Below are 26027 nucleotides of genomic sequence, written 5' to 3' on the forward strand. Positions count from 1 at the left end.
ACCTTTTGAGATCATCATAATACTGCCAGATTGGATTACTAATTCAAAAGGAGGAAAAACAGAGCATTTCCCAACTATGACCTATTTAGCTATGTATTGTCTCAATAGCATTATAAAGATCTGATTGGTATTTTTTACAATTCAAACTGTATGAAGTTCCATATCTTCTATTGGAAGCATTATTTTAAGGAAACTTTTATGACATTTTGCCATGTACTGAAGTTTTTATTCTCAAACTTTATGAATGACACTCTGGAAACAAGACACATTAATTAAATTGTTTGTTATACCACCAGATCATCTATTCACTAATCATTTACAGCATGCCTAAGGCTGATCTTTGTGCAAAATGCATGGAAAACTCATATTAATCTGCACCAGCTTATCTTCTGAGAACATCCCGTGCCACAATGGAGAAGCAATAAGTATAGGAAATGGTAGGGGAGAGAAAAGGTGGAATGTATTGTTGGACAATGATTTTTAGTATCAAACATAGAAAAGCAAGAATTTTTCAAGAGCCTCACTCTTTTTTCATGTACAGTATGTGTTTTAATAGTCCAAAAGAATCGCTATACTTATATATCAATACCAATTAAAAATAAAATGATTCTCTACATCAAAAACTTTATTTTTAATGTGACTGCATCTTTATATATAATGGTATTGCATGAATAGTTCTTACTCATCACTTGCCTTTGGCCTGAGAAACTGCATGGTTATCAGTGACAAAAAATCTCCCTTTTTTATCTACTGACAGATAAAACAGACAATTTTTGTGACCCACAGATACTGCCTTGAATTACTTGACTTCTGCATCTTACAAACTGAGAATCACTGCTTTAAGCAAATATGAAATTAATTTCATATGAAAAACTAAAAGACATTTAAATTTCAATCTAACCTATGTCAGATAAACTATCATTTTTTTTTTGAAGAGAATAATTTTGCTCTTCTAGCAGCAGACATCCTAAAAACAACCACATAGGAATTACTGTTTGAGAACTATCTCCTGTTTTGAGTTGTGCAGTATCATTCTCATTTCAGCACGAAGCCTTGTATTCCTCCCTTCTGCAGGCTGTGCTGCTGACAGGCCTATTCAGGAGGGATCCCGAAAAATGTTTCAAAATGCTTTTCTGAAGTAAAATTATTAATCCATAGGAAACTTCCAGGAAATATGTATATCTTCCTTATTGTCATAATATTGTACAGTGTTTTAAAAAAGCTCATGTTAAAGTTGTTTCTTGGTTTTGTTCAAAACCTAGTATTTTTACTGGTGAGTGTCAGTTCTGTGGAAGTATTAGCTTCAAAATAATAATTCTGCTGAAATTTATTTTCAAGTTGGATCTGCCCAAGAGTATCCAGATAACATATGGCATAATATACTTAACCCTTCCTCAGAGTCTGAATGTGAGAAAGGCAAATACAGCTACAGATAGAGTCAGGGACTACTGTTTAAAAGCCATCCAGAATAAATGAATTAAAGACATCCGCCTCTCAAAAGAGAGATAGGCTCTTCCCACACACTGAAAAAGTAGATTGGCTAAACTTATCAGATATGGTTATTGTTTTCTGGGAATCTTCATTTTTGTGCTAGTTCTAAGAAAAAATCAATGAGAAGTTGCACTGACTTAGTTTTCCTAAGGGAATTTAATAGTACATAGCCAGCAGTTACTATAATTGTGTATGAAACTTTTTAATATATTCTGAAATTAAAACAAGAAGAAGAATGTACGTGTTCTTAAAATACGTCTCATATTTTCATTCTCAGCTTTTAACAGATCAATTTCAAACTAGAAATAAAGTAGTGAAATGAGTTTTTTCAACAACTTTGAAGACTCTGAGATAAAAAACATTCAGCTGCTTTTATTATTTAGTGCCCAGCAAGATTTGAACTATTGACAGAGATCATAAGTATTTTGACATATATATATCAAATGTTAATCCTTCCATATATAAAAAATTTAACGTTATTGATATGTTATCAACAGACTTCCTTGCAGTATAACTGATGAAGTCACTTTTAATTTCAGTTAATCTGTTCTCTTTGAATTCAGTTAAACAACACAGTATAAGAGGGTTGCTCCAAAAATAAGCAGTGCCTTCTATTTTGTTATGTTGGCTGACGATGTGAGAGGCAGATGCTGGTGGTATGGTAGTAGAGGCTGAATCTTCCTGCCAATATTCCATTACATTTTGTTTTAGTGTGACAGATGGCAGCAGAGAGGCATTCTCACAAAAATGGTGTCTGACATGGAAGTGTGCATGAAGTAAAGGTGCATCACTGAATTTCTCCACGTGAAATAAACAAAAGAAAAAAATGGCATCCATTGACATTTATCGATGCTTGCTGAATGTTTATGAAGAGCAAACAGTAGGTGTGCGCACAGTGAGGTAGTGGATGGTGCATTTCAGGAGTAGGGACTGTGACACAAAAGACAAGCCACATTCCAGATGGCCATGCAAATTTTTATGATCATAGCATGCAGGCTATTTTTCATCACTGGTGAAAATGCATAGCTAATGATGACATCTATATTGAAAAACAATATTTTGTAGCTGAGACTTTGCTCTGCTGAGTAGTGTTGTTGTGCTCTTTGAATGAGTTGTAGTTTCCATGGAGATAAATAGGAAGCATTACTTTGGTGACCTACACATGACAAAAATATAATAGTAAATTAATTAATGCTGTCTTAACTAGAAAAAATAGTTATGATGACTATATTTGTTACAGGTTTCCCCAAACCATCTTGAATGTTTTGGTGCAACATGCTAATTTTTTCACAGAGACAGATTTCAAAGTGGATCAATATATTGAAATTAAAGATGTATGAACACAGAGTATGAACTGCTAAAATAGAAGTGGCTAATTTAGCTTCAGTATTGGAAGAAGATTCTGTAGGATACAATGATGACAGTGGAAACCTAAGCAGAATTTACTTTTTAATCGTGTTCTAAAATTCACTCTTAATACTCAGCTCTTTCACTGATTAAAATTAATTAAATGTAATAAATTGTATATATATATATATATATATATATATATATATAATGGCCAGTTTGGAGATATTAGCTTCACAATTTAATATCTGTGTCTGGAAGATTAAAAATGGCTTGTGATTATCCTTTGAAATCTATTTAAGCATCTTTCTAAATTTACTATATTGATGAAAGAAGTGATAAATGCACAGTTGATTTGACACTATTCAGAAATAGTGGAGAACACATATTTTCATTCTGAGACAGCTGAACTTAAACTTCTACTGTTGCAGACAACTGAAGATATTTTTATCTTCCAGAACAGTGTTCTTCAATAAAAGATTGCTCTGGTCAAGTAAGGATGGACATGGGATCACATCATCACTTAAATAACCTTTTCCACCTCCATCAAATAATAGTACTTCATATGTTTCAGTTCTTTGTTAGTGTTTATCCTTCTGTATTTTGTTGCATATGGCAAATCTTATTGTCATTTTAATATTAAATGAACACTAGATACTATATGAAGATAGATTTCATAAATCATTATATGCGTTGTGTAGAGAGATTTGGTGGCAACAGAAGTAATTACCAAGTGAAAGGAAAGCATTGACTGGCTGGTAAAACACATTTAAAACTGTCTGGATGCAAAACACACAGAAATCTATTTGGTCCTTGAGTTTGCAAATAGCACAGTATGAATAATAAAAATGAAGTGTGTCCAAGTCTGGGAGTGAGAGTGAGGAAAATGGAAAGAGCCCCTAGTTGTTTACTTGAAGAAATGCTACTGAGAGGTAAACATACTCTTGTCTCCAGGAAATGGAGTGCTCCTGAAAAATTATTTTTAAATTGAGGAAAACACACTTCAGTTTAGAGGATTTTGCCATCTGAATTCATAACCAGGGAACAGTTCTGAAAAGGTGCTCTTTTGCTGCATCCTGTGTTTTTGATTTGTGAAAAACTGAGAATTAAAATGTTGAGAAGCCTCAGTTATTTCAAATCTACTCAAACTAAAGCAATTCTACACAGATATCTCCTAACTTTAAAAAGTCCAGACTTGTAGATTGAGAAAATAAGTCACCCAAAACTGCTGTCACTGCATTTCCCTGGAGAGAAACCCAGAAACCCTAAAAAAAAAAAAAAAAAAAAAAAAAGTTCTGTGTCAATGCCAATATTTTATTAAGATTATAACTGTCTTTTCCCAAGGATTGCCTAAAAGGCTTTGTCTGCCAACATGCACACAAATATATTGCATATATTTGCAAAGAATATATGCTTCGTGTATTTTTTGCTCCCGGTGAGAGATGATATTTTCATTGTGAATGGACTAAGTTTCTGATTCTTCTCAGCCATCCATTCTCCATACAATTTGCTCAGAGTATGCAGAGATGACAAAGGGCTTTTGATGGCCCCAAAGCAATGTAGGTGCAAGAGTAGGTTTAGCACTAGCAGAAGGCATATCATATAATGGAAATCCACTCAGTTTGTGAACAGGAATGTAAAAAAGAAATTAAAAAGTTGCTGTTTCAAATTAAGGAACCCTGGCTTAAAAACTCTGTCAGGTTTGTTATGACCATGGCTAAAGGATATCTAGTGTTTAAGTACTTTCTGCCTCTTTCTCAACAAATCATAACAGTGGCTGAAATCCCTTTTCGTTTCAAGTGTTTTGTTTTTTTTTCTAGTCTCAAATAATTTCAGTCTATCTTTCCCATATTCTTGATTTTTTTTTTCTTGGTATCTTGTTTATATATTATATTGAAGTGTATTCTACATTTCAGTTGTGCTTAAACTCACGATTTTCATATTCCTATTTGGGATTTGAATTTGTCCTTCTGTAGGGGAGCTGTTAGGAGCACTTATCTTTCCTGTCTATAGCAGTTTGTATTGTGTTAGATTAAAACCTTGGATAGGCTTCATCATGAAGAATACTCATTTGGTATGTACTCCTCATTTATCATACCACCAGTCTTTGTGTCATAGGTATATTATATCAGCAATATTGTATTGCTTGTATTCATTTCCAAATCGTTTTGTTGGCTGTTATTGTGCATATGTGATTTCACTTCTCTTTTGTTTTTCTTTTTAAGTTTTTGCATTTGTTCTTTCTGAGAAGGCATCAAGGTAAGTAACTTCTGGTCCCATGTATTAGAGGAAATATTTTATTTGATGCTGCAAAACACATATTAATTCATTTGAATTTAAGTGATAATAAAGAAATGCCTATCCAAATGTTTTAGACATGCATAACACCAGCTGTTAAAGAGGAAAAAAGAGGAAAAAAAGTGATTGTGTTTCTCTTGAAAGCAATCAGAACTAAATCATCTTACGATTCAGACACTATGTAATTTCTTTTCTGCCATAGGAAAAATAATCATTGTGAAAATCTGCTGTGGGACATCTGAAAATGAACGAAATTTGTCCTTTTTACTTATTTTGAAGAGATTTAGGAACAGCCATTAAATTTCCTTTAATTTGTTCATGTTCTAGCTTTTCACACACAGGTCTATAGTTTGGTGCCTTTATAAACTAGAAAGAAAGGACTGAGGCACAAGAGAACTTGCATGAAATAAGATGGACTTCAAGGACTTACTTTGATACAGAAAAAAAAAAAAAGAAGAAGAAGAGGGTGGGGAGGAGCGAGTATATCATAGTCCTCTGAAATACTTTGGATATAAGTATGTATAAGTATAATGATGTAAGTATTTAATTATCTACTTTGACAGAAATATTTTCCTGGTTGATAATTAAATGTGTGGTTTTTAAAGTAGGAAATACAAAAGCATACCAAAACAAATTCTATGAGTTTAGAAGGTTCCTATGAGAAAGCAGAGAAATGAAGTCATGCTCTCTGCAGACAGCAACTTTGACAAAGGTACTTTTTATTTTTTTCTTTCTCTCTCTCATGAAAGCTGTTCTTATATGCCCCATTCCTGGTGGTATTCAAGGCCAGGCTTGATGGTTCCTGGGCAGTCTGATCTAGTGAATGACAACCCTATCAATGGCAAGGGGTTGGAACTAGATGACATTCGAGGTCCATTCAAACCCTTCGAATTCTATGATTATTATGTAACTCAAAAATGAAGAAATCCATGCCATTCTGGTGTAGTGCAGAAGATGATTGTGGAATATCCTTCCCTGTTTCCAGTACTCTGGAATACCTCACAGCACAAAGTGCTAAACGCTCTTGGAAGAGGCAGCTGGAGCTGGTGCTTTGCCCTTTCACTCATTCCTTTTCAAATGAGGACAGTTCAAGCCCTTAGTCTGCATTATGTAGAGTTTGTGCTGTTTGTGAATTACAGTGAACCAGGCTTAGACAGAGCCTCATGCTGGTTTGTAAAAGAAGTCATTTTCTCTCTTAGCTATTAAATGCCTTAAAACTGACTTTGAATGATGAAGGGATGTTTGATTGTGTGAGAAAAGATATCCTCAAAGGAACTGTTCTCGTTGAGAGTAAAATATTGTTCTAATAATAGATACTAGTTCTTCTCAGAAAATACATTTCAGAACAGGTTAACTAGCCATTGAAGCCATAAACAGATACCTGGATCCAAAAGAAAGCTATTTAATACAATGTGTGTATGAAGCATGATAAATGTACAGTTAATTTAAAAATATTATGTCAGATTTGCAAGCAAAACTGGTCAAAGATTTTCAGTAAAATGTATCATTTTCATCTTATAATTTCATGAAATGTGTGATTGAGGGTCATAAAACAAATACGAAGTTATTAAATGGATATAAATAATGTGATCTGAGTCTGAAGAACAGGATGCTTGTTCCATGGTCCATCTGGTTCAAGTTTATATATATCATATCTAGGCTAAGTGGAACGAAGTGCATATGTAATTTAGCATCTTACAGCTGTATATTCTGTGTAGAAAACAGCTAATAAAATAATTTCTTTTAGTTTTGATGGTTTCTGTTTTTAATATTGCTGGAAGACAATGGCAGAGTTTATACTACAGTATAACTTATTTGGAAATAAATTCAAAAGCTGCAGCCTGTCCACTTATTTCATATGAAATAATATAGTAGCCTTCTCCACAGTGTGAATTAATGTGTCTTTCCTCCAGAACTTCCAGTAAATCAACAGAGAAATGGTGCTGTTGGCTGAGGTGAGCTGAATTACCTCAAGAAAGGAACTTTTGTGGTGTGGGTAAAGTTCTATTTTAAAGGCAATATGCTGAGCTATCATGACACAAGGTATGGTAGTAATAGCAGATATTTAGGAATATAATGGAGACAGGTTGCTTCAGTCCCAGTTGTAATTGTTGCAAATTGACAGTCTTGTTACATGTTTTTATGAAATTTCCTCCAGAGAGGAGCAATGTTTCCTCCAGAGAGGAGCAATTGCAGTGAGCATCAATATGCTGAAGTTGATGGAAGGTGGCACAGCCTCCTATAGCAAGGCTGGAGTATATTATGCAGGGACTTGAATAGATACTAGCAGCCATAATTCCAGGTCACATTTGAACGTCAAGGAAGTTTGCTTCCTGTAAAGTAGACCTGGTTAAACTTCCTAGGAGAAAGGTGAGAGGTTACTGAAGTAAACAGGCAGGACAAGTAAACAAAAACTTGCCAACATCTATTTAACAACATAAAAGGTACTGTTTGCATAGATGATTTCCGAGGAGACACACACTGTCCTCAAGCAAACAGTGTGGTCAGAAGATCAAAGTGTCCATTGGTGTAACCTTAGCACAGAAAAAGTGCTGGATTGTAATTAACAAGATATTCTTTCTCTGCATTTACATGTTGAGAGGTGCACCTGATTTCAGATAGTATTTTCTGGGTAGAATCTGGTTCAGAGACAGCAGAAGGCTTGTGCATTGCTAAAAATGGTTACAGTTATTCTCAATTTACAGTATTTCCCTGTGCTGACTTTTTGTGCAATTTATCTAGGCTCAGTATAACATAAGTAATGGTGTGTATGACAAAAGGGTGCATGAGTGAAAACAAACATTCTGAGTTTGGGAAAAAAAATACCTTAAATTAGTACTTAACATAGTATTGGTATGTTTTGCTATTTATTTTTTTTTTTCTCTATGCTTTAAGAAGTAGGTGAACTTCTAAAAAAAAAAAAATAATCCCATGGTTGATAAAGAAAGCATTGGTGAAGGTTAAAAACATGTGAAAGCTATCAGGAAGCAAACATGCTGGAATGATTACAGGGAGTGTTTGTTAATCGCTTTGATGTTAGAATATTTGAAAAGAAGAAAGATATCAGTATTCAAATTCTCATGTTTGCCCTGATCACACATTTTAGAGGCCAATAGCAGCTATAAAATAAGCTTTAATCTGCTCTGTAAAGTTTAATTTGAATTAGCATACATCTAAATTGTTGTAGTGTTAAAAATTTCGAGTAGGATCTTCATCTTCTGCAGTGATGTGGGCAATAAACCCATAACTGTCTTTTAGGAATCCCTGTAGCTTTAGGAGTTTCCTAATGATACCTGGGCAAGGCAGATGTGAGCAGAACACACAAACACAGATCAAATTAAACCTTAACTGTCAAGCAAGGCTCATTTGGTATAGATCACTTCACTTGCAAGGAAAAAATAAAATTAAAAATGAATTTAAAAAAAAATGTAGATTGAAGGTGATGACGGCATACTTTAAAGTGCTTGAGCAGATTTCCTATCTGAACCAACTGCTTTTTTTCCATCAAGAGGAGGAGAGTCACAGTGGAAGACAGTGTTTAGATGTAGTACTAAAGGACATGATTTAATGGGGAAGTGTTGTTGATAGGTATGTGGTCAGACTGCATGATCCTGGAGGTCATTTCCAACCTTGGCAAATTCTATGATTTTCATTTTTGTTGTCATTACAGTGGTTTCAGCTGATGCTTAAAGCTGCAGAAGATTTGGTGCCCTGAGTCAAGGCATAGTTAGGGAGCTTTATTTCTACTCTGACCATGTATTTAATGGTTTGGATATCTGCAAGTGTCTTTGGACACTCCATCAAATCAGAGCTGGCAATTGAAGTCAAAAAAGGGATTTTAAAAAATATGTTAAGAGAGCAATAGATTCAACAATGAATCTTTCCTGCTTAAAAAATTGCTTATAAAGTCCATGACAGTAACTAACGTTTGAAAGCAATATTAAAATAAAAAAGGAGAAAGTGTGGTTGCTCTTTTATTTTAGTTGAAACAGATGCTTGGAAACATTTTGAATAAATGTATCCTTTTTTAGGATGACCACATAGTTTACACTGAAATGTTTTGCAGGGAATAAATATTTATTTAGTTTCTCCAGTCTGTCAGACAATCCATTAGCCTGCTGTTTAAATTCCTCTGGAGTATGAGTGCTAAATCGCCATTAAAGCATTAAGAGATTTTAATATTGTTTTTCAGGTACAGGAGTTTTACATTTTTATTCTGAACAGAAAAACTTTCTAAAAATGAGAACCACTGTGAATTCTGCATTCAGCCAACACATTCAATGAATGAATAAAATACATGTTAATAAATATGTACTTTCTTGAACAGACAGACACAGCAAATAAAAATCTCAATTTTGCTAATGGATCTCTTATTTCCATTCTTCTTTGACATTACTGACTATAAATAAATACATAAATAAATAAATAAATAAATAAATAAATAAATGAATAAATAAAAGCACTTGAAACTTGAGTTTCTCCTACTGAAACTAATACAAATGTCTGAATTGAATTTTATTGTCAAATTTAAATGAGATAGCAGGTAGGAAACCAGCAAGGTAAGTGATATTTTAACCTCCTGCCTGCATGGACAAATGACAGAGCAAAATCTCTTGGTAATCTAAAATCGTACTGGTTCCATACCTTTACTAGATCAACCTTCTTTAGATATATATATGATTCTGAAACAAAACAAAACTAAATAAAACAAAACAAAACTTCAGTATAGAAATACTATAATGGACTAGTCCAAAGAATAAATGGTAAATCTACACAGTCCATCTTTAGAAAACATTAAAATAGATGTTTACATTAATCAGGTGTGCAACAAATGAAGGAAATTAATTAGTTCTGGTCTGTCAGGTATTGACTGAGGAGCTATAAAGCCTGTTCTGTGATAAGTTGACTGCAGGCAAAAATAAGAAAAAAAAAAAAAGGCAGAAATCCTTTGATAGATGTTCAAGTGCAGCAGATTATTCTGTATAGGGTGGAGGATTAATGAGCTGCTGTGAGCCTTTAAACCCTCTATAAAAGTTGAAAAAATAAATTGAACTTTTTAATTTTATTGCATTTGAGATTTTAAATTATTTTCCACGTGATCTTAATCTTTTGTTCCATGCTGTAAATAAAACAAAATAGGTTTTTTTTTTCCCCTCTACTTTTCTGGTTTTGTTTGTTTGTTTGTTTTGTTTGTTTGTTTGTTTGTTTTCCCTTTCTGTTTTTAAAATCACATTCCCAAGCTAAGGTTTGTAAGCTGCACTGAAGCATTGCTTGTGTTTTTTATCAAGATGGCCTAATAAGAACATCAACTGGTAATTATACCTGCCGTTGATGGCAGTGCCCAACTGAAAAACCTTGTAACTAGATTTCTAATCATAGGTAAAAATTTTCTCATGCCAATCTAACAGGGAAATGTTTGTGCTAACCCTGAAAATCCTCCATATTTCCATATCTCAGGTTCTGAGGGAGCAGCGTGGGTCAACATTTCCAGGACTGAGCACTGATTCTATATGGCTGTCCTTCACATGTGCATATTGACAAGTGTCCTCAGTGTTGTCATCTCTTTGGTGAAAAGATGTCTGCAAGCTGCACTCCCTGAGCATACAGCACAAAGCTGAAACACTGTAGTCTTTGAGTTCCTTTTTCCATAGGGTGCAGAAAGGGCTGTGAAGTCACAGCTGGAATACATTTTTATTTTTTAAGAAGAGGAAGTTCTGGTGCAGAACATTGAAATGAAAGCTGACTCAGTTATCAGACATTTCTCTGTATGCGACTGTATATAAGTGATTATTTTCTTTCCATGACATAGAAATAAGAGGTTTCAGGTATTTTTTAAGATTTCAAATTCAATTTTTAAATGTGTTTTGTTGAAGCACAGATGACTCCACTAGCTTAATGTTTGGGATAGACTGTTAAACAAGCTCTTCAGTTTACAAAATGACATAGAATAATAAAAATAAGAGCACACTTTGTACAATTCATGGATTTCTGAAGCATATCTCTAAGGAGCTTGACTATTTCTTACCCAGTTCTTTTAGAAACATACTGAGTAGGCCAGTGATGAAATGTTGGATTTTCTTATGGCTATAACTTGGCTGTTTTATTTTATTGTTTTTTATTGCCTTTACATACAGAAACAGAATCGAAGCTGCTAGCAGTTCAGTCCATTGAGTGCTAGAAAAATTCTTCAAAAAATCCACTCATTTTATCATTCATAAGCCTAATATACACAAAGGTAGTGGCCACCAAAAGGGACTTCTTTTTATCTGACATGGTCTAGTTGGAGAAATGCTACTGCCTACTTCTCCTACTGTTTGTGGTTTAGATGAACAGTTTTGTCCACTTGTCCAGTTCTATGCTCTCAACATCTCTCTGCAGGAAAGCCAGATACAGGGAGCACAAACTACCTGACAAAAAAGCTTTAAGTTCCAGTGATAGAACCAACTGCTTTTCTGTGCTGTCTCTTGAAGTTCTTTTTTCCTTTGCTATGTGTGCAATAATAAATATGTATTTTGTGCACTCTTATAACTGCTCTTTTCCCATAATGGGAATTGGGTTTCACATCTCCTAGGCCTCTGCTTCCCTTTGAATTAGTCAACATCATTCAAAAATACAAGGAAGCCTTGGTGAAATGTTCAATGCTATATGTTTTCTCTTTCCCTTTTATTTTCTAATTGGTGATTTTTTGCTGAGCTTTATAGATGTAATCCTCTTTACTGATTCATCTGTTCTGTGTTGATAAAGCTTATGGTTTTAATAATGAAAATCAGGGGTAGTTCCAGTGGGAAATTATTTTTTTAATTTACCTTTTTTTTTCATCAGATCATTTGGACAGTTCTTCCATGAAAAAACTGTTACTTCAGTGCTGTGCATTTGACATTCTGCTTAATTATTTGATTGAACATGCTGAAGCATACAAAAGTGATACAGCAGGAGCTGAAGGTCTTCCATTTGTGCCCAGAAAATAAATAAATAAATAAATAAACCACAAAAAGAAACAACAACAAAACAACAACAACAACAACAAAAAAAAAAAACACCATGAATTTGTAGAGAGTTCAGAAGCTTTCAATATTACCTGCTGTCAGTTTTCATATTATAGGAAAACTCTACACACAAGGCCTGTTTGGGGGCCTTTTGTGTTTGTTTTTTCAGTTAAGGGATTAAATGTATGTTGTATCTCCCATATTTGTAACCATTCTGCAGCTGTGTTTATGTGTAGAGCCCTTTGTGGGTTTGTCCTGGTTTGACTAGATTGCTCCTGGAAGCTATCAAAGAGCTGTAAAATCCCCAGCACCAGCTTTACCTTTCTTATGAGCACTGACCAACATAACAGTTTCTTCACTTCACAGCAGCTGCAGCTTTTCCCTTTCAGCTTCCCAAACCCTTCAGCTGTAGGAATGACAAATCCTGACTGCTCTGACCCGTAAATCCTTTCTAATTTCTTGCTGTCTGTGTGCCCAGGAGAGGATGTAACACTGGTACAGCCTCTGATTATACGCAGGGCCCCAGAGATTGGCTGACTCCAGAGCACAAAGGCTGAAGCCAAAAAAACATTGATTTTTAGCACAAGGATCTGAAATCTAATCAAATTTCAGTGATATCAGACTGTGACCTTTTCTCTTATTAGTGAATTTATGCACAGCTTAGTCCCTGACTCCCATATCGCTTTGTGTGTGCTGGTGCTGCCTTCAGCATAATTATTGGAAAATTTTGAGTGTTAATTGAGCATGATTGAATTTTGATATGAATCAAGTGTACAGTATGTGAGAAGAAAAACGTGCTTGTATTTTTCCCACAGTAGGAAGGAGCTTGGCAAGCAAACTTTCTAATGGGACAAGAATCCTAGTTTTTCATGATCCAGCTTTTTAACGTTGTTCAGTGGGCAGGAGCCTGATGACATAGTGCCATGTGATACAGTACATGTTTCAATTAAAATCCATAGAATGTACCACCTTAAAGCTCCCTACAGTAATGGAGTGGAAGCTTAGATAATGCTATTGTTGGTAAACCCTCTATTTCCAAGTGTTTAACCTAACTGTAAACCTTTGCTTTGGGCACAGACTTGGCCATTATTGTCAAGAATAAACTTTAACAACTACTTGTTAAAAATTTGCAACAAGTATTTCTCAAAGAACAAGGTCAATCTTTTCAGAGATCATAAGAAGGGCATAGCCTGTAATACTGTGGTGAATATTTTTATATGCAGACTGTAATTTCAAAGCTGATGTTTATTTGCTAATTCTTTGATGAATTACTTTTCCAATAAGTGGTGAACGTTGAGTGTGTGCTTTGTGTTAGTCTTCTATTTTTGTATTAAAACATACAGTGTACCTGAAGCAGAAAACAATTAAATTTTTTGAGGTCTTAAAATCTTACTCAATTCACTAGCCTTTAAATTTAGCAGTTTATTTGATTTGACTTAAATAGTCTCAAACAAACAAGAACTAGGAGTAATAATTTGATCTCCACTAAGTAAAATACTAAAATTTATTTTTGGAAATGGATGTATTTAAGTTCTCATTCAAAATGTTTAACCACAGTGCAGGAGAACAAGTTGCTACAGAAGATGGTAGAAAGCTACTATATTTCTTTTGTTTTAATCTGACTAAGCCTTTGATATGTCCTAAAATAGTTAAGCTAATTTTCCTCTGTGAATCAGTCTATTCTGTTTTCATTTCAATTCCAAATGTTTTGAAAGTACATGATCTTTTTCTTTTGGAGTAAAAATAGCTTTCATTTGGAGTAAAGGGTGGATTCAGATGATATACTGTGAAATACCCAGGCTTGACTGAATTTTCTTGATGTAGTCAAGTTTGCATGCAAATATAAACTTACATCTATATTTTCTCTAAAAAAATGTTTATTAATTTGTTATATAATAAGCTAAGGCATTACACTGAATATTTAAATGTATGATTCAATTTTATTCTGGTAAGATAGTAAGCTACCCAAGAATGTAGGTCTTCTAGCAATATTTTTATTATTATTTTAGTTTAAAATTATAAACTTTAATCCTAAAGTATGGAATTTAGAAGAATTATTTTACAGCAAATTTACTGTTAATTTTAAATATTTAAAAATATGAAGATGAGGTAAGCAGAGTTGCTCCAAAATCTTTTTTCATGCTATATAAAGTAGCTTATAAATTTCTATAATAGAAATAGATTTTTACTTCTTGAGCAAGTAGTGGAAGAAAAGTAGGAAGAAGGAAGAAAAACAAGTAGTAGAAGAAACAGTTGTTTGGGTGTTTTTACTAGAAAAGTGCTCTAAAACAGCTTCTTTAAATTTAGTATTTATAAAAACTGCATACATATACCTGGAAGTACATACAGACTTCTAAAAAACATTTTAAGTGTGTGTAATATACATTTATAATTCTTTTTGAAATTATAATTACTGGATGAAAGATCGTGTACAATTTTTTTATAAGGTCAAAATAATCCTAAAGCTTTGTTTATCTTAGGAGGGAATGACATCAGCGAATGAAGAAATGAGAAGGGAAATCCTTTATTTTTGTTCTTGGTTTCTTCTGAAAACTCTGTGAACAACCAGATCATAGCAATGTGGAATCTAAGAGACTAATTCATGGATATCATTAGTGATGAAGAATCTTTCATTGGACTATTATGTAGAAATTATTTATTTTAGGACTTTTACATCTATTTGATATTGCAAGACCAGCAGTTGTCAGTAAAGTAGATTTATGCAACTTGATTTATTATGCTCAGGTGTACCAAAAGAATATTCAGGGTATCAGATTCCATAGGATGTAGGAAGAACAGTAGACAAAATAACAGGCATAACTGTTCCAAGACTCATGTCTAATCTGCTAGAAAGAGACAAAAGTAGTAAAACGCATCAAATAAATAGATACACAAAGCTGTCTGTTAAGATTCAGGTTTTGCTCCAACTTGTGTTGTACTTTACCTTTCTCACTTCATATACCTGTAGTTCTAGATTGTTCACATCAGCAGAAGTGAAGATAAGGAATTTGCCTGCCCTAGAAGAACTTTAAAACATTTTCCCTTCTAGTGAATTCTGCATTATTTTCCTTATGAATCTCAATTCTAAGTATTTCATATTATGCTGCCCTCGTAATCCTGGAAACAAGTTGAACTTTTTTCCTGATGTCAACTCCTGATGATGCTTTGCAAAGCCTAGCAATGGAGTACCTCTCCAGTGGCAATCGCTGTAATTCACAACCTATAGATCTTCCTTCAGTAGGATGAGTAATCCAGGGATTCTATAGGGTAAAGAGCCTGTGGTGTGACTATGTTTAAAACAGATAAAAGCCTCAAAATTATTCTATGTCTTGCAGGGTGAAATTAATGAGCAGCTGACAAGGAGATAGGGCAAATAAATACATTGCGTTCAGGAAGTATGAATTCCTCTGGAAATAATGAGGAAGTTGTATGATGTGACACAAAATAATAAGTCTCACTTCAGTGCCTGTCTAATTATTATTATGGGAGTTATTGAATAGACCCTGAAAGACAATGCAGTCATAGGCCACAGCAAGGGTGGTTTCACAAGGGTGAAGTCGTGTTTAATTAAATTATTTTCCTTTTACAACAAGGTTATCCACCTAATTGACAAGGGGAATTCTGTTGGTTCAGTATTTTTCAATTTCAGCAAATCTTTCAATACTGTTTCTCACAGTACCTTTCTGGACAAAATATCCAACATAAAGCATGTGATGGATGAGCAGCTGGGTGATGGGTCTGGCTCAAAGGGGTATAGTAATTACCTAATGTAATTCATGGTTCATTTTTACCATTACACGGGAAAAACTGAGAGAAGGGCAGATGCTGACTTGGATCAGCAGCAATCCATGGGTTCTTTACAAGGCTCGAAATGGAAGGTTTCTGTGTTTCTTTCCAGGGACTTTTTTCAGTCTTTGCTCACAGTCCTTAGAGGTCCTAAGATATTAGTGCTAGAACCCGATTAAGATAGCAGTGACACCTGCTTCCTGTGTTCTTTTTCAGTCTTATATTTGTGTAAAAATAAATGAGGTAATAATAATAGACAATTTTCCCATACCTTCCTAAGCACATACCAGCAGGTTAAAATTAAAACACCACATTACTATTTCAGGAAAGAGATTGGTGTAAATATAAGCAGGGCTATGCAGTGTACTGAAAGACACACAGGTCACATCATTGCTTTTGGGAGAGCTTGAAGATGTGTGAAGAACTGTGGGGCATATACAGCATGTACACTATATGTGCTTAGATATTTTCCATGTTTCTCCCCTCTGTGTACAAACCTTAATGTCTGTAGCATGCATATGCAAATAGAAATGAGATAAAGATTTCAGTACCTCAGACTGCACAATTTATCTATTTATTTATTTATGGCAGTTTCTTGGCAATGCCCTTGCTGAGAACACATGGAGGGAGAAATCACATCCAAAACACTTCATTTTCAAAAGCAATTCAGTTACTCTGAAATACTTTGATGTCATAATTTCTGTGACAAGCTGTGCTGTGCTTTCCCAGCAGAAGGAGCAGAAGGTCTGGAGGAACAAGGCTGCATTTCCTTTTGATTACTCCAAGTGCTATACTGAAGTAACTTTATTGTAAAGTACACATTGAAATGCTGTCATTTGAGCTCAGCTTTCTTTGGAAAATTCATAAATCCCTTTAATGTCACCTTTGTGTATAGAAGTTTACAGCTTAATAAACTAAAAACCTTTTTCTTACTATAATTTTGAGTTCTATTTAGTGAATTCCTTGAAGAACTAGGTAAGAAAAGTAGATGAATGGGTTAATTTTTGTTATGTACCTCGTCTCTCTAAAAGACAAACTCCCGTTTTCCCTGTGGCAAAATTATTATTCTTAGCTTTATTTTCTAACAGCTGTTACATTTTTCTGTGTCTGGAGAAAGTTGAAGGGCAAGGTGATGACTAGACTGGATGACAGATGATTTGCCTATTTAGCGTGTTAGGCCATCTCCAGTTAGCACAGATTATATATTGCTTTTGATGCTGTACTGTGAATCACAGAGCTGACGATATGTGAGAGATCTGTGAGCTCTCTGGAGAAGTTTGGGTATTTTCTGTCTCCAGTGTGGAAATCAAGCCCACTGATGGCAATCTCCCCCTCTGGTCTATTCTTTCATGTCCATGATCCTTAAATCACGAACCACAAGATGTTATATCTCATTGCCTGTCCTCATTTTCTCCTTTCATGAATGTTCTCCACAAAGAGTAAATATCCTTAGGGCAGATTATATCCTCTCTTTGCCTACTCTCAAGTATTTTAGCAGTATAGTTTAAGACATAGATTTTATTTTCACACCCTATTTCTCTGGTTCTACCTGTGTAAGCTGAGAAAGTACCCTGATTTCTTTCACAGAATATGCACTTCCTTTCTCTGGCATGAAAAGTTGCCAACATTAAAAATTCATTTGTTTTTTGCAAAGTAATTTTTGGATGTTTTGCTGCCATCCAGCACCACAGCTGGTTAATTTTTTCTCATTAAAAATTCTGCAGAAACCTTTCTGTTTGCTTTGTGGTGTTTAGAAAACCAAGCATTTCTCTTTTTTCTGTCTCAAGACCACGCATTTTATCAATCTTGGCAGAAACTGATATTAGGTTCTGTCTAAAATTCTTCAGCGTATCTAATATATTATTCTGTTTTCTTTTCCTCCTTTATTTTTCACTTTAATCTCAAGAGATTCCAGCATTCCCAGAGTAACACAAGCAGACAGATTCCCACAGATTGTGTTTGTTTAGCAGGCTGCATCACATAAGAACTTTCTAGAGATTAATCCTGTCCAGGAAGAGCTTCATTTAATGGATACATTGCAGAATTTGCTAAATTATCTTCTGAATTATCAAAGAATATTTGGAGATCTTCATCCAAATAATATGTAGTTATAAACTTAAAAACACAGATAATTCCATTTGTATATTCCAACAGCTTCCTAGTACATCTGATAACAGTATGGTGGTTGTATGAACATTCTGAGTTTGCGCTGACTTTTTATGAAGGATACAAGGATGGGTATAGTTGAGTTCCTTTCAGTAAAACCTATTTGTTTTTTTTCTCCGCATTCTGGCAAACAGAAAATACAGTTGCTCTGAAAGTAATGCCTCCTATTTATTTCTGTGGAAACTAGAACAGGTGCAAAGAGCGGAGTAACAGTCTTTGAGATAGTGAATTCTTAGCTACAAAACTCTTAAATATTAGAATGTATAAAATCTGTGTGCTTTCAATTGTAATTGTGCATACTGGAAGAGAGGGATCCCCCATGTACCCAGTGCTACAATAAGGTACTGTTGACTTTCTAACCAGTTATTCTGTTTGGCAAGATTTATTCCCTGATTTTGGTGATACAGAAACAGAGTCAAGTGAGGAGATACCATTATAGTATTGTCTCTGATGGTTTATTGATGTAGAAAGCAGTGTGTTATTTCCTAACCAAATTTAATGTGTTTTAATGAATAATTTGTATTTTTTTGTCTCCTGACTAGTGGTAATGGAGTTGGTCAGAAATACAATTACATTGGCAAATACTTTCATAATGTCTAGGTAACAAGATACCTGCTATGGTCATGGTTTTATATTTTACCTTACGTTTTACAGATGAGAATCGTTTTTCTTAAAATGTATTGATGATTCTAGAAAAGTCACATAATTGAAAAAGATCCCTGGTAAATTCTCAAAGGACAAGATTGAGGAAAGCACAAGCTACTTTATTGAACAAGTAATACCTGTAAATATTTTTTCTGATGTTTCTTCCTGCAGATGTGAGAATATCGGTCTTTTAAATGTCCAAGATGATAGAAATGTTCTAGGTAAAATGCAAGTTCATCTTATTTATTGATTAATTTTCATAAGATGAGTTCATGAGAACAGTTTGGCACTTTGCTTTCTGATTATTTAAAATTAATCATTTAATTAATAAAAAATTCATACTTAAAATTAAATGAACACCTGTTATGTTTCAACATCTTGTTTTAAAGGGTGATATCTGTGGAACTGTGAGCTTTTCCAGTTTCATATATAACTCATGCATATGCCTCAACAGCAAAGAAAACTAACAACTTATGCAGAGATTTATTTTTCAGATGATCGTATTGTATTGAAATCTGGGCAAGGGGCTACATAAATTTTCTGGAAATCATCCAAAATACTGTCTCAAGCTACTAGCTTTGCATCTGAATCCAAATTAAAATCTAATTTAAAAGGAGGCTAAATTAAAAACACTTACTTGATTCTTTCATTTTGAGTACTATTCCATTCTACTAAGCAACTAATTTCTACCTGTCAGGTACAGAATGAAAGTGGTCCTTCTCTGGAGGAATCTTCCTTCTTGTAGTAATTAGGAATTAAGAACTTGGGGAGATGCTTATGCTTTAAAAGTTGACTGTGCTTAACTCTCAGAGCTCATCAACCCATAGGTAAATGCAACTGCATTGTTAGGTTCAAGGGTTTCATGCTACAGAAGGCTAAAATAGGTTACATATTCCATAATTAAATAACAAAATTACTTCAATTTTTCTTAGAGAACCATGAAAGGTTACCTTTGTAAAATCCATGTGTTGAAATCCCTTTTGTTGATCTATTATACTAATAAGCTTTTAGATATAATATGAAGATATCTTGATTGCAATTAGAAGATAAGAGCCAGGAGAATGCAGATAATGAACAGCATAAAGGTAATAGTAAACATGAAGCTAAGAGAACTGTTCTGAGAAAAAAAAAAGAAAAAAAAGAAAAAAAAAAGTTCCATTGTTCCTCCTGTAATTCCATTTGGCTTGCAACTTCATTGTTCTGTTTACTTCTTCCCTAAGAGCATGGAACAGAACAGATGTGAAAAAAGAAAATGCACAGTTTTCTGGAGAAAGTGACACATCATACATTTTGTGTAAAACTTCTGCCCTGTTTTTCTTAAATACTGTGCAGTTGTGAGTAAAATAAGAAATTCAGCAAAATTAATATCTTTTTCAATAGTTGTTTTCTATGTATTGTCTCGACCTTAATTTTCTAACATTTTGAGCACTAAGCTGTCTGTAAGTTCCACTATGGAAAACACAAGCTTTGCTAAGTTTAAGTAGGAAAGTGTTCGAACACCACAGTTGATTAAGGAACCAAAAGCTACTTCTATTTCCACTTAAGAGAACAAATTATAAGTATATATATTGTATTCCTGCAGAGCTTCTTTTATTAAATTGCATAATTATCTTGAAAATAAGCTGATATTAGATGAATGCACACACCAAGAATTCCACAGCATGCTTTCAAGAATGGCATGTTTGGAAAACGGCAACTTTTTGTTTTACATTTTCTGCAGTGCTTATAGCAATTTTGTTAACATTTTAAAATTTGTTGTATCTGTAGGGGGTTAGGATCCTACAGTATCAAATTAGCATAAGCACAAGCCAGTTACATATATTTGAGTACTGAAAGGGCTTGTTAGGAAGTTATCTCAGTAAGAAATAATTATTTTGTTTTAGAGGGTAACAGATCCTAAAAAGTTCATCACAGGTTAACAGTGTTAGTATTTTTACCTGAATACTTGAGTCTCAGATGTTGACAGAAATGGGTGTAAATGAGTGTGGTTTCTGGGATAGAAAAAAAAATAATTCTCACAGAAAAACCAATTGTGTTGCTATAGAGAAGATAGAAAAAGAATAAAATTAAAACCCAGTAGATTATATGCTCAGTATGGTGGGATTTTCTTTATTGTAAGCAAACCCTAGATTTTTCAAGATGTGGAAGGTTTTATTTTTGATATAAATATATCTAGATCATGTAACTGTTGAAAATCACAATTTTCTTCCGCTGACAGATTAACAGATTACCAGTAGGCAGTAAAAAACATTTTTAAAAGGTCTCAGATCGTTAGACTGGAAAATATATTTCTACAATAAATAAATAAATAAATAAATAAATAAATAAATAAATAAATAAATAAAATTGTATATTTTCTAAGCATGGATTCTTTTCTTATTGTGAAGTAAATGAATGTCGGATGGCACTTGCTTGGAGTCCGTAAGACAGATATCATGGTCATTTCCACTGGAACAACAAGGAAGTACTTTCCATCAGTGGCTGAAAATATTACTTGGACAGATTTCACAGTAATAATAATAATAATAATGATGATGATGATAATAATAATAATAATAATAATAACAACAACAATAATAATAATAATAATCTAGGCATATAGAAATTAATGTGTTTACAATGATATTTCACTCTCCATAAAAATATTTCAAAAGCATGTGTCTAAGAATTGAATTGCCACAAATTAAAAAAAGACACATATGAGTACTTCTTAATTTTATATACACTGAGTCTCTGCAACAGTGGACATCAGATTCCATCTTAACCAATGAACTTTAACTTCCACTAAATGTATGCAGAACTGATAAGAAAGTATTCATTTTAGTTATCCTCCAGAATGAATTCTTACTCAAGAAAAAAATGAGAAATATCATACATTTTTATTTTAGTAGCAATAACATTTATCATAATAAATTTATATAAATATATATGTATAATGAAAAATAAATATTGGAAAAAGATTCAAACATACTTATTTTTTCAGATGATCAGTTAACTCCTCAGTTTGAGATTTGTTCCTTATGTTATTCTTTTCTTGGCTTTCAGTGCAAATCATTCCTAAAGTGATTTCATCAGTAGACTATTTTCTATTGTGTTCCACTTAGTGATGTAGATGTGTTCAGTAGAAATTATCAGTGATTTACTCACACCACTATATTTCGACCGTTTCTCATCACCTAGATAGATAGATAGATAGATAGATAGATAGATAGATAGATAGATAGATAGATGATAGAAAAAAAGCTAAAAACCTTTAGTATTAATCATTTGAGAAAATCAGGGGAAAAAAAAAGTCAGATCTGTACTTCCTTCCAGGATCTTCCACTTGCCTAAACTGGCGAGCCAACCACAGATTTTATTTTTTGAAGCAGGTTTGATTACAGCTATAATTGTGGGTTGTTTTTTGTTTTGTTTTGTTTTGTTTTTGTTTTTGTTTTTGTAATTATATATGCTTTGAACACAGTGTAATTTTACCTGATATCTCCAACTAAAAAAAAACTAAAAATCACTAGATTAATTTTAGTGATGGCCCTCCACCTCCATAACAAAACTATCTATATAAAATCATATTTCCTATAACTTTAGTGCTCACACAAATAACAAAGTAGCAATAACGATTAGGCTTTCCTTCTGGGTTCTTCTGACTTCTTGTACAACAGGAGACTTAAATATGGATTTTAAATGCAGGAAATGGTTTGCCTGTTTGTGTTGATTGCTTCTCAGTTTTGGAGTAGAATAATAATTTAGTTAATGTTTCAGGCAAATAAAACTCCTGGTGAAAAATGCAATGTTTTTGTCAGTAATGGTTTCCTTTTCAGCAGTTTTGGGTAACGCTGTTAATTTAATCACCATGAAGGAAAGAAAAATTAATGATAAAATGTAATGATAAATGATATGTAATGTAATGATTTAATGTAATGATTTAATGATAAAAAGTGATAAAATTTAAAGATCTCTACAATACAAGCAAAGATAGGTAAAGGCAAGTGGCCAGCCAAAGGAATCAGCATCTGCAGAATCTTAAGATGTTGCCACTTCCAAGTTTAATAGGGATCAGTGAAAAAAAAAATATATATATATATATTGAAAAGCAGCTGAAAGGAACTGTGAAGATAATTGATGTTTAAGTTATAGAGCATAAAATACTGAGCTGTTGACTTTAACACATATTTTACTGGAGATTTCCTGAGTAGGTCAGATTATGTGTACCTTGACTTTTCTGGTTTTTAAAGAACTTGTTAAAATATACCAAACACAAAGACATGTTATTTAATTATACAGAAATTATAATCTAAAGCTAATATGATTTTTTTCTTCAAAAGAACTGAAAGTCAGTGTCAACTAAGTAAAACAGAATCTATAGATCTATATTTTGTACTGTATTTCATTCAGAAGCCATATGAAAAATTTGCAATTAGTAATCATTTAGAGTCACCTGAAAGTAAATACGAACACAAATGAGGCTAGATGCTGTTTTGATTTCTGTTGTGACATTTAAATTTCTCTACTAATAATAAACTTCTAAAAGTTTAGAATCTGTCTATCCTAGAATACTTAGGTGCATAGTCTGATTTATATTTTATGCCAAACATTTTAATGCAAATTGCACTTTAAGATCAATGACATTATTTGATTGCTTAGCATCAATTAAAACACATGATGAATGAATTACAAAAGATCATAGAAGTAGGTCAGACTGTGATATTTCAAATCTCAGATTCAGAAATGTTTTTTGACCACTTATATGCCATTTAGGCTTCTGTGACAATCGCAATTGACCAGAGACATGACATTTACACTCTGGGTTATAATTAGCTTTCCTATAATGAATGCTAGATAACCTTTGTATTTTAAATCAAAATAAAAATATTCTCTGTGTAATAAAAATCTTTTCTGTCTTGTAATAGTCTTCCATGATGTTTTGCTTTCTTATAGATTAATTTGCCTTGGATTTGGGGAAACCTGTTAAGTCTGGCAAAGGAACTTGTGGTATATGTAAACCAGTCTGCTTTAAAATACTTCAGGAGTTAAAGCTCTATAACACTGATTACTCATGTAAGATAGAATCTTTACATGTTAGCTATGCTTGCTGACGTTTTTATGCGTAGATTTATAACAGAGATTTCTCAATCCTTGAATAGATTGAGAGATCATACTAAATTTCAGAATGTTCCTGTGATGGTATTTAGGTGAATTCTAAAAATCTTTCATCTTGCTAAAGGAAGAAAGGTAAGAAAAATTTTGGTGGTGACACACATAATTCCATTTCTAAGTCTGGCAAATATAATACCAAAAATATATGCAAATAACTGTCACTTACAGTGGGATATAAGATGATTGATTCACACATCTTAAAAACTAAATAGATAAAGTGTCAAATTTTCAAGTTTTTTCTTATACAATTTTATTGAAAAAAATATACAATTCCAAGACAAAACTAATTGTAATATCAAATTTATGAGTCAACTTAATAAAGGGCCATAAAATATGTATACTAGAAATAAAACTATTTAGCATTTTCCAGAGTTGCGGTTAGAGAAAATGGAAAGACCACTGTAGTAACAGCAAATAGTATTTTTAAAACTAAACTTAGACATAGTATTTCTGAAGTAGACACATTGATTAGAGGATATGTATAAAAAAAAATGTATCTTTAATAGAGGCCAGCATATTTTATACAAATAAAACTCTTCTGCATTTGTTTTTGGAGCACTAACAAAGTACTGGCAGGCTTCACTTTTTGCTGACTTGCTAGGACCATAATGGTGTTTCCAGTACTTTCACAATGACAGTAAGTAACAGTGTTATTATTTACTCAGAAAAGCATGTAACAAGGAGTAAACTGGGAAACAAACAAGAAAAAAAAAAAAAAAAAAGAATTGCTGTTGAATGTAGTGTTGAGAAATCTTGTTTCCTGAGAGTAAAGTGCCATGTTCAGGATCAAAGTGTAAAGCACAGTTTTGCATTTTAATATGGGTATGTAAATATTCAACTAATCTAACAAGTAAACATTCAAAATGAACAACATTATCTGTGTTTTAACAGATATGGTCTTGGAATCTCATTTCTATCAAAAAAAAAAAAAAAATGCTGCAGCATAAAGAGACATATATCATTTTTGTAAACCTTACTGATGTCAAAAATCTTAATAATTATTTTTCTAAATCATGTTAAATGCAAAAATAAAATGCATAAATTTAAATGCTTTTGCTTTCAAACTGCTTCAAATATCAATTTTTAAAATATGCAATCAGCATAATTATCATTATCATGAATCTTATAATGAATGTTCAATGTTGGTAACATTTTATGCCTTGAATGTGTTTATTGTTTTCAGATGTAGCATTTTCCATAGAGTGTGACGCAGCTCTTTCACATTAATGAGATTTAAGAAAAGACCTTTCATATAAGTAAACTGCTTGCAACTGTTGTTTAGTAAAATCTTTTCATGAAGAATATTCTATTTTAGAACAAATTAAAAGTGTTTTGATAAAACCCTTAATAAGGAAATAAAGACTCCAGCTAAGTACAGAAAGTCTGAAACTTGAGTTTAAATGATGTTTATTGTTGGTCTTGAGACTCTTGGGGAATGTCACACTTGTTTTCTTTTAGCTACTCCCCAGTAATTTAACTTTGTCTTCTACTTTAAAGAAGTGAGTAGGTATAGATTGTTTTAGCCTATATGATACTGTTATGAAAAGCAGCTCTAGGCTGAGACCCTGGAGAGTTGATTTACCCATCACTTCCAGCTAGATAACAGAAAGCTGGTGACAGTCAATAAATATTTCTGCAAAAAAGAAATTTAAGTGTGACTATGAAATATATTTTCTACATTTTTGTAAGATTTACTCCACATTTCCTAAATGATTGCAGTCACCAAACTAGGCAATCAAGGCTATTTTTTATGAATAAGTTGAATTTTAATTGCTCCTGGTCATTGCAGAAATCATCACACAATGTCTGATCTCAATCTCCATCTAAGTCTTCATTTATGAGAAGAAGACATACCTGCTGCTTTGAAGAAAGACGAATCCTTCCCATTCCATTATATACTATAATGTGTAATTTTTATCAGACCTATTTGCATAGAAGCCATTAGGAGAATAATGAGCAGTATGAGCAATAAGGGTAATTTAAGATTTTAACTGTAAAATTAGATTCAGTTTATCAAGCATGGTGTGGGATTTTTTTATTTTTATTTTTTTTTGTGTGTGTGGTGTTTGTTTGTACAAGCATTGTTAATGGTCATAAAACTATTCATTCTCTAAAAATAATGTGGTTTTCTTCAGCGTCCCTTGATTGTTTTGA

General features: G+C 33.1%; 1 protein-coding gene across 1 annotated transcript in view; it reads left to right on the plus strand.

The window, feature by feature from the left end:
- The window catches only part of LOC107310136 (rho GTPase-activating protein 32-like), a 30443-nt gene extending 24386 nt beyond the window's left edge, over positions 1–6057 (plus strand). The window contains exons 16-17 of the mRNA XM_015855501.2: positions 5064–5097; positions 5886–6057. Of these exons, the coding sequence (XP_015710987.2) occupies positions 5064–5097; positions 5886–6057 (206 nt within the window). The remainder of the gene's footprint in view (positions 1–5063; positions 5098–5885) is intronic.
- The last annotated feature ends 19970 nt before the right edge of the window (positions 6058–26027 follow it).

This window comes from Coturnix japonica, chromosome 2 (genome assembly GCF_001577835.2).
Source record: "Coturnix japonica isolate 7356 chromosome 2, Coturnix japonica 2.1, whole genome shotgun sequence".
NCBI lineage: Eukaryota > Metazoa > Chordata > Aves > Galliformes > Phasianidae > Coturnix > Coturnix japonica.